At 47.3% G+C, this 17,392-nt stretch overlaps 1 protein-coding gene across 4 annotated transcripts; it reads right to left on the reverse strand.

Moving 5' to 3' along the window:
- Positions 1–3,285: 3,285 nt before the first annotated feature.
- LOC128142921 (endonuclease domain-containing 1 protein-like) lies at positions 3,286–17,290 on the reverse strand. 4 transcript variants are annotated; one of them, XM_052789631.1, is made up of 4 exons: positions 16,944–17,290; positions 14,357–14,593; positions 7,148–7,468; positions 3,286–4,908 (listed from the first exon to the last, which is right to left on the reverse strand). In XM_052789631.1, exons 3-4 carry the CDS (start codon positions 7,430–7,432, stop codon positions 4,363–4,365), a joined length of 831 nt encoding a protein of 276 aa, XP_052645591.1. In that variant the 5' UTR covers positions 7,433–7,468; positions 14,357–14,593; positions 16,944–17,290; the 3' UTR covers positions 3,286–4,362. The 4 variants fall into 4 exon arrangements, with proteins under 4 accessions (XP_052645591.1, XP_052645592.1, XP_052645590.1 ...); XM_052789632.1 differs by lacking the exon at positions 14,357–14,593; XM_052789630.1 differs by lacking the exons at positions 14,357–14,593; positions 16,944–17,290 and adding an exon at positions 10,667–11,827.
- Positions 17,291–17,392: the final 102 nt, after the last annotated feature.

Below are 17,392 nucleotides of genomic sequence, written 5' to 3' on the forward strand. Positions count from 1 at the left end.
TACTCATTTACTACCTCTATGCAAATATGTTCAATGACCCAGTTGTTTTGATGGTGCCATTCCCCTTTTATAAGCTCTCAACAGACTTTTCTGCTATCTCAAGCCTCTAGTTCATATACTGAGGGCCCTTCTGTTTATCTCATGCTGCATTTTGCTCTAGGAGTTGCTGACTATGATTTTAACCCTTTGATTCAAGAAAGACAAGACAGAAGATGCTGTAGAGATGCAAAGATCCATGATTCATTGTTCCTCCATTTAACTGGCCAACAATAATATTTCACATATTTGGATGAAGAATGAAGAGGGGGAATTGTTTTGCAAGTCTCCAGGCTTTCCAGATTATTTGGTGACCTTGCAACAACAATACCTAACGTGAAAATAGAGATGTTGCTTGTTTTTCAATAAACTGAACATTCCTCTCTTCTACTAGCTCCCGGCAAGAAAAAGCAGTTAGGTCAATGGAAATGATATTTTTTTTTCCTTTTTGTAGATCCACATTTAACTGAAGGCAGGAAATTCCCAGTGGGACCTCCTGTGAGACTCAGGAAGGACCCTCATGGCTTTGAGCTTCATTTCTCAGGAAAAAAGCCTGTCCCTGCAGGGTGAGATTAAGAGATGGGCACCCCCCTGGGCAACCAGCTAGGAGATCAGCTTGGTCGTACCACAAACAGCATGTGTTTCACTCAGAACCACGCACAGTACATTTGTTGCCTACACAAAAGAGATGACAGGGAGATCAAATAGCCTCTGCAGATGTCCATCAGCAGATGGACATGGCATCTCCTTCGTCCAGGAGATGGCAAAGCCCCAGCAAGGTGCTCCCAGCCTGCCTTCCCCATGTGGCAGCCCGAGACGCACCCGGAGAGCTTTACAAATAAGCATGTTGTATTTACTCTTGCGAAATGTTATAGCTGCTCAAAATCCGGATGCACCAAAGGAGTTTTGCCCAGCTGCTTTCTCAAGCAGAGGCTAAATGATGCCACTCTCTTGATTTTCTTGTTTCCTTCTTTTTTGGGACAGGATGTGACAACATGTTCAGTCCAAGGAGTTTGAACCATTGGTGGTTTTGGAAAAGGACTAAGCAAACTGCACGATCCAGCCCTTTGCAGTGAAGTGAGCTTAGGCAGCGGCAGGGCCCTCTGCAAGCTGCATGCCCATTCAAACAACCCCAGCGGGCGACGCAATGAGCAATAGGGCTAACGAGGTTTAGCTCCCAGCATCCCCTCACAGCTCCTGGGCAAAATAATTTTTCCTTTGTGTCTAAAATACCAGCAACCCACTAGTGCCCACGGCTCACCCCAAAAATGGACGGACACAGAGAAAACTGCAAAATTACCTTCCCATCTCAGTGCAGCTGTATCTTCCCAGCGGACAGAGGAGCTTCCCATCCCACCGGGGGCACACGCATGATGCATGGACCGGCTCTGGGCTCACCAAATTCCCCGTTCATAGCCTGGGTCAGCAGCAACCAGAGAAAAATCACAGATGAAAGCTGCCTAAGAGGATGCTCCTGGAGCTGGGGACCACAGGGCTGGGGCAGTCCTCTGCTCAGCTCCAAGCCGGGGTGCTGTGTGAGGCACCTTTGGCATCTGCTGGAAGGCAGCCCCCAAGCTGATTCATTTAATTTTTTTGGCTTCCTATGTATTTTACATGCGTGCTGTGGAAGGGAGAGCATTTCTGGGTACTGCCAGGGCAAAAGGTCCTGGGGAGAGCCCGGGGAGCTGATGGAGGGGTGACTCACAGGGGTGGTTGAGGAGCAGGGGATTCCAGCAGAGCCTGGAAAGCGGGGGCGGTGGGTCACGGGATGGGCAGTGGTGAGGATGAGTGTGGTTTCAAGCCCCAGCAGGCATGAGGAGTTGGGTGAGCGAGTCAGAGAGAAGCCCCATGAGCAACACCAGAGGTGTCTGCAGAGGTCCCTCAACCTGCAATAGCACTGATGGTTTCGCCCCGTCGGTGGTCTGTGTCAGCGTTTGGACCAAGGAGCAAAAATCCATTGGGGCAGGGGACCTGGGACTGCAGGGGCTACCCAGCAAAAGGGGGGTGTGAGTCATGTTCCTACCTCGTCCTCCTACAAAGCAAAATATTCTCCTACCACACTGAGCAACACAGCTGGCACAAGCAGCTATTGCTGCTCTCACCAAGGCAGCTGGAGATGGCAGGAGCAGAAGTCTGCGGTGGGAGCTGGTTGCCTATGCTCAGGTGTCCAGAGACACTGGAGATGCCCTTGGGGAACTGGCCTGGCCTCTGGCTGCTGGTCCAGATGGGTGCGGGTGTCCCCCAGGATCCTGCAGCAGATCAGCCAGCCCCACTGGATGTCTTGCAGACATCAGGGCATCTCAAGCGGCCCGGGATGCCTCTCCTTATGCAGCTGAGTGTCCTGGTTTCAGCTGGGATAGAGTTAACTGTCTTCCTAGTAGCTGGTACAGTGCTATGTTTTGAGTTCAGAGCGAAGAATGTTGATAACACTGATGTTTTCAGTTGTTGCTCAGTAGTGTTTAGACTAATGTCAAGGATTTTTCAGCTTCTCATGCCCAGCCAGTGAGAAAGCTGGAGGGGCACAAGAAGTTGGCACAGGACACAGCCAGGGCACCTGACCCAAACTGGCCAACGGTGTATTCCATACCATGTGACGTCCCATCCAGTACAGAAACGGGGAAGTCCTCCACGTTCTTATCTCAACCCACGGGTTTTGCTTCTTTTCCCGATTTTCTCCCCCATCCCACTGGGTGGGGGGGAGTGAGTGAGCGGCTGCGTGGTGTTTAGTTGCTGGCTGGGATTAAACCACGACACTGAGCCACACCTGGATCTCTGCTGGCTGCAATCAGAGCTCAGACACTCAGCACGCATGGAGAAACCTGCATAGAGGTGTCTGACTCTGCACCTGAACCCCTCCCCATGTTTCTGTGCAGCCTCCAAAGAGGTTTGTCCTGCATGAGCGATGAGACCCAGTAGGCTGATGAACAGCTCCCGAGCTGAGAAGTTCAGGCTCAAGCTGGTATCTCTGCAAGTGAGACAGTTCGTATGAGCTGTTTGCACCATGATCCGCTTTGTTCATGCACACTCATAGGAAAAGTAACTGGAGTCTGACGGTGACACTTTTGTAGGTGTTATGGCATCTTCAGATTGGATTTGGACAGCCTACCTCCTGCAAGGATGCTGTAGGTACTAAGACGTTACTAGTAGTGGAAATTTCAGTGGGAAGCAACTACTGGTTTATATATAAGGTGACACTACGATCCAGCACTGAAGAAAATAATTTCTATTGTAAACTACTCAGGAACTAAATTATATAGCATACATTGATCTTTTATACCCATTGAATGCATTTCATAAAATCAGTTATACATAAATCTGCAGAAAAAGTTCAGAAGCAGAGCAGAGAATGAAATTATCCAACCAGTGTATCACAGAAATGGTCAAAGCTTGCTGTATATCTGATCTCTGAGCCTGGTTGTCTGATACCTCAGCTCCTGCTCTCAGGTGCAGGTACCAAAAGCAAGCAAACAAAAACCTGCTAGCAAATTTACATAACACAGACTCTGCGTAAGCACAGGGTTAGGGAGCTTAGTGATTAGATGTAGGTTATTTGCTTCCTTCTCCTTGTTTTATTTATTTACAGACCTCAAGAGAGCTGGGATGTTCTTCCTATGCTTAGTTGTATTTCTTCTTTCCACCTTCCTCTCTCCCTTTATCCTTTGCTGTTGTCATTGGCTCTGTTGGTCAGAATGTTTTTGTAGGATAAGCCTTACAGACTCTCAGCAATCCTTGGGCTCTTTGCTTTCCTTGTTCCAGGATGAATCACAGAATCACTGAATCGTTGAGGTTGGGAGGGACCTCTGAAGATCCTCTAGTCCAGACCCCTGCTCAAGCAGAGTCAGCTAGACCAGGTTGTCCAGTTGGGTTTTCAGTATCTCCAGCACTGGAGACTCCACAACCTCTCTGGGCAACCCGAGCCACCCTCGTCCCACACCCTTCCTAAGGAGGTGAGGGACAAGTCAGCAGCACACTATCAGTGATACCTAATGAGGAGAGGAAGGAACTATGATCTCTATATGGGCATGGAGCAAAAGGCAAAAAAAGGCAAAGCCCTTCTAGTCTCAGTGAGAAGCTCTTTTTTCCTTGCCCAGGGGCTGTAACCCAGCCTGCCCGTCCTTAGACTTCTTCCTAAGAGCTCCCTCCAAGGGTGGGCAGGGAAGGAAACCAGCTGGAGGCTCTGCTGACCTCTTTCTCCCTTTTATCGGAGGAGGAGGTGCTCTGAGAGACAGAGCTGGAAAACCACTAGAGAAGGAAGCAGGATGGGTGCTGCACAGGACATAAGGCGAAAAGTCCCAAACCTTTTACACCCGGAATGTGAAGTGGGGCTTATTCCCGGGGACAGTCTCTGTGAAACAGAGAAACCTGGTCCCTTCCATAGAGCTGGGTCAACACATCCTCCAGCTCCCCCAGAGTGAGGAGCTGGACCTCGTTCTTGTCGTTCTCGGCAATGACCGCCCAAGCCTTCCTGTGGTTGGTGTCCACCTCGCAGCAGGCACTCGACCAGATGTGGCTGGGTTTATTAACCCTCCCCTTGGCAATATAGTTGTTCCCAGGCACGGCACCCACGACCACGTAGGTAGTGTTACAGCCCTGGGTCCTCCTGGTCATTGTTTGCTGCTCGTAGTTGTTCCAGGCACCACCGTTGAGTTTCTCATTCTGGGGCACTATGTTGGTGAGGGTGAAGGTAGCCGTCCTGCTGCTGGAGTCAGGGTGATGGCTGCTGGGGTTCAAATGGCCGCGGTTCAAACCTGTCAGGTTCTTATAGTCTTTGAGGATAGCCTGGCTCTTGCTGAGTTGCTCTAAGCTGACGCTGAAATAATTTAAGAGGGTCCGCTCTCTTTCCATAGTTTTGGGATAAGTTGGACTCATCAGCTTGATAGGTAAAGAGGAAAAGGTGTTAGTATTGGGGATGGGAGTAATGGAGCAGGTTTCTCTGAAGCAGAAGTCTCTGAGTGCTGAGCACCTGTTTTTTGTCATCTCGGTGTATGAAAATGCATGAATCAGAAAGAAATCATAAAGCTGCCCCTCCCTGATGAATGCAAGAGATGGAAAAAAAAAAAAAAAAGCTCAGAATTTGACTGCCCTCAATTTGACTTGTGACCTTTGAAATCTAGCCTGCAGCCTGCAGCGGGAGTGTGGGTAGATGCATGAGACAATGAGCATTTTCCACTCCCAGGTTTGAAAGGTGACTTTGGCAAGACATCTTCCCTGCCGTATCTGGTTCCCTTTCCTCCCTTCTCCACATCTGCCCAGGGCTCTCCCCAGTTCTTCCCACTCCCATTAATCACATCCAACCTTTATCACCTCCATCTAATCACGCTGTCATCAGCCCTGGCCTTTGCTCCCTTCAGCCCCATTTCCACCAGAGTTCTCTCAGTCTCTATGGAAGGTTTTCACGCCTTTTTTAATCCAATCTGTCAACACCCTAGTGTTTTACAAGCTTAGGCAAAACAAGCACACAGACATCCTCTTTGAAGGTTAGGTGTCTTAGGGAGTCCTTGAAGGTGGACAGGATAGGAAGAGGATGAGTAGAAGAGCTGTGGAGCCCACAGGACTCCCAGGAGGAGATGAGAAGGACTCAGCCCCTTCTCCTCTTCTCCTGCTTTGCCCCTCACTTGGGAAGAAGTATGTGTGGTTGCTGCAGGTGTATCACACTCCTGAAACACCGGTGTTTGCCTTCTCTAATCCCATACACAGGGAGATGTGTTGGGAAACCAGTCCTAGAGGTGAGGTTTCCCTGGGAGGGCTATAGTTCATTGCGAAGGTGAAGCTTTTTGCTCAGTAAGCAAAAATACCTCAATGCGAGTGGGATCTGCTACTGCAGTGCTAATAATACGTCTCAGAGCTGATCTGTGCCAGGGAGCACAGATGTGTTCCTTCTGCAGCATCACTGAACGTAAGTTAGAAATGATCAGCCTCTTAAAGGAGCTCATCATCCCCCAAGAGACCAGGGGAACCTAAATACTGCAAAAAGACGTCTGAAGAAAGTTAACAAAATCACAGATTTCACAGATGGCCTGGGGCCATGGTCCCAGAGGAAAAGAGAAAAGTTTTTATCCTCTCTAAACGTGGAGGCTGCAGTGGTGCAACACCAGATTAATTGCTTGAGTTCCTACGAGTAACAAGTGTGAATGCTTTTTTTCATAACTATAACACCTTTCTTTTCATATTTAGGGAAACATATTTAGCCGTCCTCTGGAACAGGGCATATGGCTTTCTTCTGTGGCTCATTTTCACCTAAATTCCCTACTGCTACTGTGCCCCCAGCAATGACCTGAATTTCCTCTTCTTCTGTTCCATAATTTGCTTGGTCTTTTTTACCGAAGGTCTGAAGTTTGTCAGAAGGACGTTTGGGAGGGCTCTGTAGTTTGCAGAGATCTGTGTGTCTGGTGGATCCTTCTGAACCAAGCCTGAGGCAATGGTGGTAAGGGGCAACTGCAGGTGGAAGGAGATCATGCACTTCTGACTTGACTGGTACTGATCCAACTCATTTTTCACTGCCTGAACTAACACTCAATAAATTCACCCAGTGTTAACCTAACTCTCTCATCTCGGAGTGCCTCTGCCTAGAATTTTTCACTGTGTCATCCCACCCAATTCTTGACTTTCTCCGCACTTCTCTCACACCACTTACAAAGCCAAACTGAGTCTTAACTGGGAGCAAATAAGCTATGTCAGGAATGCAAAACAGCTCTGGGCAAAGTGGAGCTCAGGGCCCAGCACATTTGGTCCCTCAAATTCAGCTGCTGTTGGATGTCTTTTCCCCATCATTTGTTCCCCCACCACAGCATGGGACAGGGAGGGGGGTCATTTGACTTAATAAAAAGTAAATTAATGCAATGTAATGTAATATAATTTGACTTAATGTTCCTGTAAGGTCAATGAGGAAAAATGGGCGCTTTCAGGATATGACTCATCTCACCCTCCTGCTGATGTCTCAGACGCATCAGAGGAATCGTGTGGTGAAGGTGTTTGAAGTTAGATGAGATGAATCCCATCCAGTGGGTCCATTTGCATGTGTGTGGGGGTGGGAGAAGAAAGTATTTGGTTAAACGCTGCAGTTCATCTTTTAATGACTAGAGGGTGACGTGCTGTAAGAGAGGACACTCACCTGGGGCTCAACCAGCCATGTTTTAGGTCTCGTGCCAGGTCCAGGCTGGTAGAGGTAAGCAGAGTATACAGGAATACGCCTGTTCCTGTCGTACAGGGTGGCAAAATAATACTGGTTCTTGTAACGCTGGCAGATCCAGGCTGGGTTCTCGGGCTGCAGGGCTTCATTTGGGGGCGTTTCCCGGAAGAAAAACTGAGGGCATGACCTTTCAAAGGATGTCACCACCTCGCTGCCTGCCAGCCAGAGGCAGCTCGCCGAGACCTGCAGCAGCAGCAGCAACAGCATCGCGGGAAGGATTTCGAGCGAAGGGCTCTTGTTCACCTGGAGGGCAAAGGCAGAGGGACACTCAACTTGGAGAAAAGCTCATCACGGCCTGGAGTCATTTTTGTGCTTGTGGGACACGGCTGGCAGAGGAGGGGACTATGAGAGACCAAGGAGGGGCAACTTCTGTACTCCTGGATATGGAAAAATCAACAGGGGAATAAGGGTGAAATCTAAAACAGGTTTTAGGTGCCTAGAGGAGGCAGCAGTGGGAGAATTTAACCCGTCCAAGGAGGGATCCAAACCCACCCCACATCTAATCAGCTCACACAGCGAAGCTTTCTTGGAACTGAGGCACGGTGTTGGGACAAGGCCACCTTTTCCAAAATACCCGTGATGGCCAAGAGCTCAGCTTTTGCATTGGCACTGGAGAAAAAAGCCTGAAGCAAGCCAGGGGCTGGAAGCCCCTGTTTCAGAAAACCATCTTGCTCCCTTCTGCTCTGAGGACCTTCCCACAGCAGAGGACCTGCAGCTGGTCACATACTCTGCTCAGCCACCTACAATGCTGAGCTGGGCTTTAGTCTTGCAAGGGATTTGGAAGGGAATTAACAGTGATACTGCGCTTCCTACATGTCTCTGGCCCCATCCAAGTTCACAGAGATATGCAGCTCTTCTGTAACTCCTCTGTGCTCACAGCAGGATCAATCTCTCATAAAGTTAGGTCAGATGTTTAACCCAAAGTGGTCCAGCTTGGGGTCCTGGCTCTCAGCTGACATTGGGAATCGTGTGTCCTGCTGCTCAGCTTGCATTTTCAGGTTGTCCAACCCCAGACAGTGAACTTCTTACAGACAGAGAAGGGGCCAAGGAGATGGTAGCAGCAAGCACGAGGGATGACGCCTCTATCTCATTGGCACCCTGGCTGCTGCTCTAGCAATGCAGATATTGAGGGGCATCTCTTCCCACAGTTGCACAGGATTCCTGCTGGTCCACATCTTTAGCTTTGCTGATTGTTTTTCCTGTACAGTAAAAGGCGCTGGTGCAGGATTTTCTATTTCTTGAACCGAAATAGGTCCTGTTTTGTCTTTTTCAGGTTTTGACATGATTTTCAGCAGTCAGCAAGGTCTGTCTTTTTGGAGAAAACTGCTGAAAAATTCCCTGTGATGCTGGCAGCGATGCAGGGTGCTTTACCTTCTTTCAGATGCACCACAGGCTTTGAGATAGCAGTGATACTTGCATTTTCGTTGCTAGACATTCGACAGAGTGGTTTTAAAATAATTATCATTTTAAATAAGGCAGGCAGGACAAGCAGCTAAAAGGATTCATGGGAGAGAAAGCTGTCATGGACTCTAAAACACAAAGCCCACCTTTGGCTGGGGAAGTGTCTCAGCTGAGGGCTACTGAAGGCTTGAAAAGTCACCTTGCACATTTGCTCTTTCCTTATTCTTTTCCCTGACCCTCATCTATTAATCTCCATTGGATCCAGGTTACTGAGCTAAATATACCCTCGCTCTGACCCAAGATACCTGGTCCTTTATCTCTTTACTAGCACTGGATCAGGAACATGGTGACCAGTAAGCTGAAAACTGAGTAAAGCGAACCACAAGAAGTGACTTATTACAGTACCCTGCAGAGCATGACCGTATCTGCCCCAGCCCAGGCAGAAAAGTTACTGAAAAGTCCTTTTGCACCACCCCCTCCACAAGCTTAAAATATATCTAACTAACTTAATATCAGATATATAGAAACCAACCTACCGTGTGAAAGAGCGGCACATAAATATTTTTATTCACAGGACTCTGCTCGCAGCCCCAAAGTGGTAGAGGACTTTCAGATGCCTCTACTACAGTCTGAAACTGGCTGTGACCTTAGGGCGGTTTATATATAATCTGCAGGAAGGCAGAGTTGTTAGATTTCTCAAACAGGGTTTAGAGTAAGTTTGTCTGGGGTGGAGCCAGGACCTGTGTTTTTCCAGAGGTTTTCTGCAAGGTCATGGGTGGGTTATGGTACTGAATAAGCCCCCCCCCCCCCCATTCAACAGTTTGATGTGAATTTTCCAGGTGACTTGGCAACTGAAACTTAATTATGCAAGGTGTTTTATAGCATTTCTGATAACCTTGAAGCAAGTCTTTCCCACAGCTGTGAGCCAAACTCTGTCAGTGGGCCAAAATAAGACCTTGAATCTATCCTTTCCCAACCTTGCACACGAAAGAGGGTACAAACCCAACTCCGTCTGCTTGGTGCATGCTGCAATTGACAGGCAGTAATTCATATGATAAGTGATGTTGCCAGATCAGGTGTAAAGGAGTGCCCGGCTGCATTAGCCATCCTCAGATCAGGAGGGGAGTCTGCACCCAGCATCTTCAAGGCATCTTGTACAACCTCTGTCAGACTCCTGTGCTGCAGGCAGGGGCATTCAGATACAACTCAATGCCTGCTGTTTGCTCTTAGCTAACCAAGACCTTGCTGGAGCCTAGGCAATAATCCATCCTCAAAGAGATGTCCAAGACATGCAGGAGATACTGCAATCATCAAGATGAATAATTAAAAAAACCAAGACAGAATCTGTTTTCCTACAATCGGACATCTCAGTTCACCATCAGGCATCTCCTTGTGCATCCGTTCCCAAGGCTTCCCATGCTGATCGTTTCCCCGAAGCATCTTTGGCCAGGTTCAACAATTGGCTGGGGCAGCAGGAACACTGCCACCACTTCAGAGTGTCCCACCAGGTTTTGGTGACTTTTCCAGATGGGATGACACATTGCCAGAGCTGCTGAGGGCTTCAGATCTAGTGGGATCTGGTGGACCAGCTTCTGGGAGTGCCAGTTCATAGGGGGGCAGTTTATTCCCTTTGGGAACAGCATTCCTTCTTTGAGATTTTGATCTCAGCATCACCAGAAGTGAATTTTGTCCTGGAGCCCACCTGATTTTATTTTTTGTTTTTCAAAGACCAGGGATTAGTTCATGTAGTGACAATTTCCAAGCTTCTTCCAGTCTCTTCTGCCTCTAAGTGTGTCTCTCATATTCTCCAGATCTTTACTTTTCTATGTTTGAATTTCTTTTCCAAGTCATTCCTTCCAACCTTGCCCTCCTTAAAATAAAATGTTAAATAGCTGCAAAATACAGTGCATGCATAAACTCTCATTTTCTCCTTGGAGGGGTATGCTAGAGGTCAGCAACTGCAGCCCACCCTTTGTCTGATGTATTTATTCCGAAGCTAAGGAAACACTTTAAATATTGCAGTCAATGGTGAGAGCTTACCTTGAAGCAAAGTCTCAGAACAAGCAGCTGAACCGTTGCTTCACTCTTCTCTCCGGAGAAACAGTTGTCTGACCCCTCCAGCGTCCCACTGCAATATATACCTGGTCATATATGTGCCCCTTTTCATAAAAAGGGAAACTCACAGAAAAGAGGATTTCCATTGTTATTCAGGGCAGATTTGTTCATGCCTGCCCAGAAATGGGGTGACAATTGCTATTTTCTCTTATTTCCTCTGGTTTTCTCCCAAGTTTGCTGACTTGCAGCATCACATGTCAGAAGCAGATAACTGTGTCTGGTGATTTCCATTTCCTCATTCCATGGGGCACTGCCACTGCTGCTGCAGCGCCTACACGCTCTTCTGTTCCCTGCAGACCGTCTCTGGTGGCATTAGACCAACTGGCCTGTCTCTGAGTACACACAGATGTTCATCGTCTGCTTTTCTACAGCCTTACAGAATATAATATGGTCAGGCTATGTATTTTCCCTTGCCTGATTGCAAAGGCTTTGTAACAGCACTTATTAATGCCATCCTACAGATCCTGGGGGCACAACTCGGTCTCTGCTTGCTGCTGTACAGCCACTGCTGAGCCAGTGTTCACACAGGATCCCAATCTGCCCAGAAAGGAGGCTTGGTGAAGACAGGGTTTCTCCCCTTAGGAATGGATAAAAGGGATTTGGGGGGATGGTTACTAAGATCAAGGTTCGGTAGGCTGCGCTCTCTTGACCTCAGAGGGAATGAGAAGGGCTGGCTCCTATGGTCTCGCTAAGGACAGCTGGAAGAAAGATGCTGTTTTCCTACATTATTAGTGGGGTGGAAATGGGACTAAAGATTGTTAATGATTATGACCAAGAATCATCAGAAATTGGTATGACAAAAGTCAGGGACTCTAAGAAGGGTCCCTTGTCTCGAGCTGCATGTTGGAGCCGAGTTTAAAGGGGTCTGGCAATATTTTGTACAAATGTTGATTAAAAGCTGCAGGGAGCATGACTATTTTATCTTGAATTTTTCATTTTTATACAGATGCCTAGTCCCCGGGCCACACACTGTGTGTCTTACCCTACATATCTCTGAACCCCAGGGGTTCAGTTTCTCTGATCTAGCAAATGCTCCCTCCTGTAGCCCAGTAAAAGCATCAATGGGAAGCAGTTTCTCGCACTGGATTTCACTCCCTGAGCTCTGCCCTTGCCCTCTGGGTCTGATTCTGTCACATTTTGTCAGTGCAAGAGCTCGGCCATTGAAAGCATATCTCGAGGTATTGGAGCAATGGGATTCTGTGACTCTACCTTAAAACAGCATTTGATGGACATTTCTGAAGAAGAATAGCAAGGTGCTGATCTTGATGTCCAAGTAATCCTTGTTGGTCCTCCGCATTTAACACAGTAAAGTATCAGGTCATAGTTGGAGTGCTGCCGCTCACAAAAAGTCATTATATACAGAGAAAGGAAAAGGACAGGTAGTCAACGCCGAGCTGCTGCTTTCTTCAAAAAGGACTTAAAATGACCACAGTGAAAGAGTAAGCAGCCAAAGCAGATACCAGCTTAGGTAATACAATCAATACCTAGCTGTGATATCAAAAATGCAATGGAAACATAGTCCAAGTTTTCAAAAGGCCTGATGGTGAAATCCCACGCAGAGCAATTTGCAGCAAGCCAGTCTTGGATAACAAAACTTTTTCCATGTAACTGGCATCAACAAAAGCTAACCTGGGTTAACTCCTACAGTGGACCAGAGAAACTGTTTAAAATCCTTATGTGCGCACTCTTCTTTTGGAAGTGGAAGAAAATGTGTCCAGTTTAGTTGTGAACGAATGAGCAGTGGGAATGAAACCAAATTTTTCTACTTGTCCACAGTTTTAATTAATCTGGGCAAACTTTCCTGAAGGTATCAAAAAAACGTACTGTGTCTAAAATATAGATAACAGTCCAAGAATACTGTAACAACGAGTTGATTGTTACAACCAGAAATAACCAGAAGAAGCCACAAATGTCTCATCCTACTCCTGAGGTCTGTGAGGTCGTGCTTTTGCATTTCACTGATTTTTTATAAAGATTAAGCTCTAATGCTTAATAATTGGCACTATTCTGCCTTTCATGTCAGTGTAGGCAATGTCTATGTGTTGTCCAAAGCTGTGCACTTTCTGGATGGAGAGGTGATATGAGTGAAGTTGGATGAGCTCTCCTGCAGGCCAGCTCCCATGTGGTCTGTCCTGTAAGACAAACCTCCATTTCTTCAACTTGTAAAGGTCAGAGATGGAAAAACCCTATTGGATCCTCCAGTATTCTCCCAGTTGGGAGCCCAGAGATTCATAGATGAAGTACTTCCAATAATTTTTCCATGTCATGGTTGAAAAGAAACAGGACTTGCAGCACTTTTCTAGGGAAAGTGTATCAATGTTCAGATCTGGCTTCTCCATGAAGATTTCTCCTGGTATCTACTGCAGTTTTCTTTCTCTCAGATGCTAAAGACAGCAGTCCAACCTCCTGCTCAAAGCAGGGCAAGCGATAAGGTAACTGTCCAAATGCAGGGAAATGCAAATACCTCTTGTGACTGCAGTGCAGGACAAAGGGGATTTTGAACCAGCAGTGTCAGAGGAGGGCACTATTTCCACTGGAGAAAAAGAGGTGCCACAAAAGCCTTCTCTTGATTCTTCTGTCCTCATGGAAGAAGAAAATGAATAGGTAAAGAGATGCTAAGCAGGTTGAGCAGGGCAGGTCTTCAGGAAGGAGTAAATCAAAGCAGCAGAAGCCAAATGGGCATGAGAAAACAGAATGCAGGGAAGAGAAACGTCGCTTGGACATGTGAATCAAGGAGATGTATGCTGTTTGGGACTGTTCTCCTTAGAGGGCAGCAAAGATCCTGGTATCCTATGGCCACAGACACGAACTGAAGATGTCCGGATGCTGGACGTGCCACCTTCATTGACCTGTGTGTCACCTCTGTTTTGGGGAGGTACTTACTAATGTGAGCGAGGGCAGACTGGGAGCGCAGACACCCCAGGGCCAGCACACTCTTTTGCAACAACCAGGATGCTGAGATGCGAACGTCTCACCCGACTGCCACGCCAAGTATGTTCACACTTGCCAGGTGTTTGAATGAGTGTCAGCTTCAAATGAGGGTTGAAAAACTGACCCAGACCAGACTAAAGATTTGAGGTGCCCAGCAGAGGCAGCAGCTGCTTCTTCTGTCCCTCCCCAGTGTCCCAGAAATGGTCCCAAAGCAGCTCTGCCGTGCAGCTCTCCATTAAGGAACACGTCCCATCTCCCATGCAAACAACGCAACCCTTGTCCATGGCCATGTAAAAAGTATCACATTTATGGAGAAAATTCAGGAAAAAGGTAAGGATGTAAAAGATTTACTAGATTGCCTAATCCCTCCAAGGAGAACGGGTACATATTATTAGTTTTAAACTATTTACCTTGAGCTATTCTTCTATGCAACATGCTAAATGCTGACTTATGGCAGTCCTTGCATTTTGGAGACAAATGTGTTCAATCCATCCTTTCCCCATAAGGATCAAGCAGTGTTTTTAATATATTACAGTTCAGCTGAAAAAGCTGGCCTGTAATTTGGGTAACAGTTATATTAACTGAGTGCCATGGTCCCTGTGCATGCAGAGCAGGTAACACTCAGGTGACAGTAGGGTCTCCTCCTTGTCACTGATGAAGCATCACCCTGCTACAAATACTCACCAGCTGAGAGCTGTCGGGTTGCCTGTGGTTACTTTCACTCTTTCAGTTTTGTTCAGCTTTGGAGACCAAAAATCAGCCTGTTATTTTCACTTTCTGATTCTCATGCAGCAGCACGGAGTCCGCTGGGGAGGATTAGGCAATAACCGAAACCCCTCGTCACAGATGCTCGCCAGTACTTCTGTGGGTTGGGTGTTGATGGATGAAGAGACGGCAGCAAGGAAAAAGCAGGCTATTTGCCTGGGAGCAGAGATAAAATGTGGACAGCAAAAGCAGTGATGTAATGTTGATATAGAAGGAAAATAAGAGTGCTGTTTTGTACCTGTGACACATGGAAATCTTAAAATAATCTTATATAAAAATCTTACAAAGGAAGAAATAGTAAGAGATGCCCATCCCCCAAATCTCTCTATATGGGATTCATTCATCCTAACTCAGGCATTTGAAAAAGAGATTTCCAAACCTGCCCTTTATAGTCAGTGGAGAGAAAAAGCCGTCTCCAGAGATGAGTTCGTGTTAGCCCAAATTAAGCAAATGTAAAATGTAAAACTGTAAAATAGTTCAAATTAAAGTGTTTATTTCTGTGTCGAGTATAAAGGCAGTCAAAGCTGATAGCTCAGTCATAGTTGTCTGACTTTCAGATACTTAAAAGCCTTGCACAATAAATCCACCCCCTGTCTTGGTGACTCTGGTTTTGGGGTATATCTTGAAAAGCATGGCAGGACCAGTCACACCATCACTGGGGTCACGTCTCTAGGTTTCGAAGCAGCTCTTTCCCATGTACCCAGGAAGAAGGTCAGTTCTTGCACTGTGGTATGAAAATCAGCAGAAAACTTCTGCGTCTTAACACCTTCTGTGGACTAGAAGTGGTTGCAGATGCAGTCTAGGTTATGTCAGACAGATGGGTTTCCCCACGGAAAAAAATTTGTTTGCTCAAAGTTCAAGAAACTCACCCCCATGACTCAGGGTGGGGAGGACTGGCTTCTTGCTGATTTTATGGTGCTGCACTAAAAAAGACAAGTGTTGAATCGATGGGGAAATCCTGGCAGTGAGGTCGGGGCTGGGTGGTCAGGGATGGAGGAGGTGTATATTCGCGAGAGGAAAAGGAGGGACCACGCACACTCGGATCACTCCTGACTAGATCTTCCTAGCGATGCTTCCTCACACGGCCTGGGTCATGAAAGTTTAGCACCAAAGGGGAGGTCTAGACAGATCTGGGATCTGTCCTTTTACATTTTCTAGGGCTCGTGAGACCCCTTTCTTCCATTTCTCCAGTTTGCTTCTCCCTCAAAGGCTCCCTCATTCAACTTAGCAGCATGGTGGCTTCACTGCTGCACCCAAAATAATAGCCAACCCCAGCCTCCAGCACAGCCTGTCAAGGCAATTCCTTGAGCAAATGCATTTTCCCTGCAAGCTTGGAGCACACCCCATTCCCCCTCCTCCGGGCTTTGCTCACCTTTATAGGCGGTGGGTCACTCACCTCCAGCAAGGTGCAAACTTTATCTGGAGAAAAGCAGCAACACCAAGCTGATACACTGCTCCAGTTGACTGCTGGTCTTGTTGACCGCAAGGGAAATCAAATGGTAGTAAGTTGAACTGGAAAGTATCTCACACCATGCAGTTGTTCCTCAGGTAAAATGGAAGTCCCAAGACATTAAAGCAACTATGGACCCTGAATTTGTGGGATTTCCTTCCTTCCACCGTGCAGCGATAAAAGCACATTTCATAAGCTATAGCAACACTCACAACTGTGCCTTGATTTCATGAACAGGCTGGTCTGTACTGAAACTAGTCCATGCCATGGTTTCATACAGACATATTTTTAAGAGGATGAAATACCTTTACTTATTAATACAACCTATTTATTAAGCCTCCTTTGATTTCTCTTCCTGGAAGACATTTGTATATTAGGACCAGGATTTCACCATGTATGTGGACTCCTAAATCCTGTTGAGACTTGGCTGGTTTGAAGCTGCTCTGAGATATGCTACCAAGGTGGTCTGAGGCATGGAGCACACATCTTCGGAAAATAGGTTGAGGGATTCAGGCTTGTCGAGTCTGGCAAACGGGAGGCTGAAGGGCAGCCCAATAGCTGCCTACAGCTACTTGGAAGGGCAGAGATAACAAAGCCAAGCTCTTTGTGGTAAAGCCAGGCACTATAACAAAGGGCAGTAGCCACAGACTGTGGCTTGGGAGGTGCAGGTTGCACAGCAGGATAAAAAAAATGTCTCTAGGTGGGTAGTACAGTGCTGGACAGGTTGATGGGAAATGACAAATGATGAATTGTGGAGGTGACTCAAGGCTTAGCTGGATGAAACCACAGCTAAGCCAGTCTGGAGCTGACAGTGCTTCCGCTTCAAGCAGGACGCTGAATTAGAGTCCTCCAGCTGATGTTGCCAACCAGCATTTCTATGACCCTATGGTAGATGCACCTCCCATCTCCTCCCCCCACTGCCCTGCCCTGCCCCGACACACTCAGATATTTTCTGGAAAATTACAACAAGGCAGTAGATGGCCAAATTCCCCGGTCCTGAGAGTTGTACATTAAAGTCTTTCTACAGCCCAAAGCCACAAAAAACACACCACGTACCTCAGAGAGCCAAGAGGAGGGCACGTTTCCAGATTCCTGGTTCAGACTCCTCTGGGAGATAGACACCAACTAGATGAGACCCCATCAGCTCATCTCCCCCCGCAAGGAGAGACTGATGATATCCAACAGTTCCTCTGCTAGCCATGCAAAAATCACCCCACCATGAGAACTGCGCTTCAACCACTCGGGAGCCCCAGGTTGGCCCTCTCTGCAATAAACACAGGCTGTGTTACTGCACATTAATTATGCTGAGGGTAATTAGCAGTTACGTCAACATGAAGATTTCCAGTTAGGCTGGTGGCTCACTCTATATGGAAATCAGGTTGTTGATTGTGAGCGGAAATATGTCAGACCAAACTCCAGAAGCAAAGCCTCATCGCTAATTAGGAAGAGCAGCCCCTTTGCCCAGGGGTCATGCCTTGGGTCGTCTCTGCCAGATTTGACGTCCC

The sequence above is a fragment of the Harpia harpyja genome, chromosome 6 (assembly GCF_026419915.1).
Source record: "Harpia harpyja isolate bHarHar1 chromosome 6, bHarHar1 primary haplotype, whole genome shotgun sequence".
Classification (NCBI taxonomy): Eukaryota; Metazoa; Chordata; class Aves; order Accipitriformes; family Accipitridae; genus Harpia; species Harpia harpyja.

Excerpts from the sequence above, each read along its gene's own strand:
- LOC128142921 (XM_052789632.1), bottom strand. The coding sequence starts at position 7,432 with ATGCTGTTGCTGCTGCTGCTGCAGGTCTCGGCGAGCTGCCTCTGGCTG. Across the intron at positions 4,909-7,147 it reads CATGGCTGGTTGAGCCCCAG|CTGATGAGTCCAACTTATCC; the intron begins GTGAGTGTCCTC and ends TTACCTATCAAG.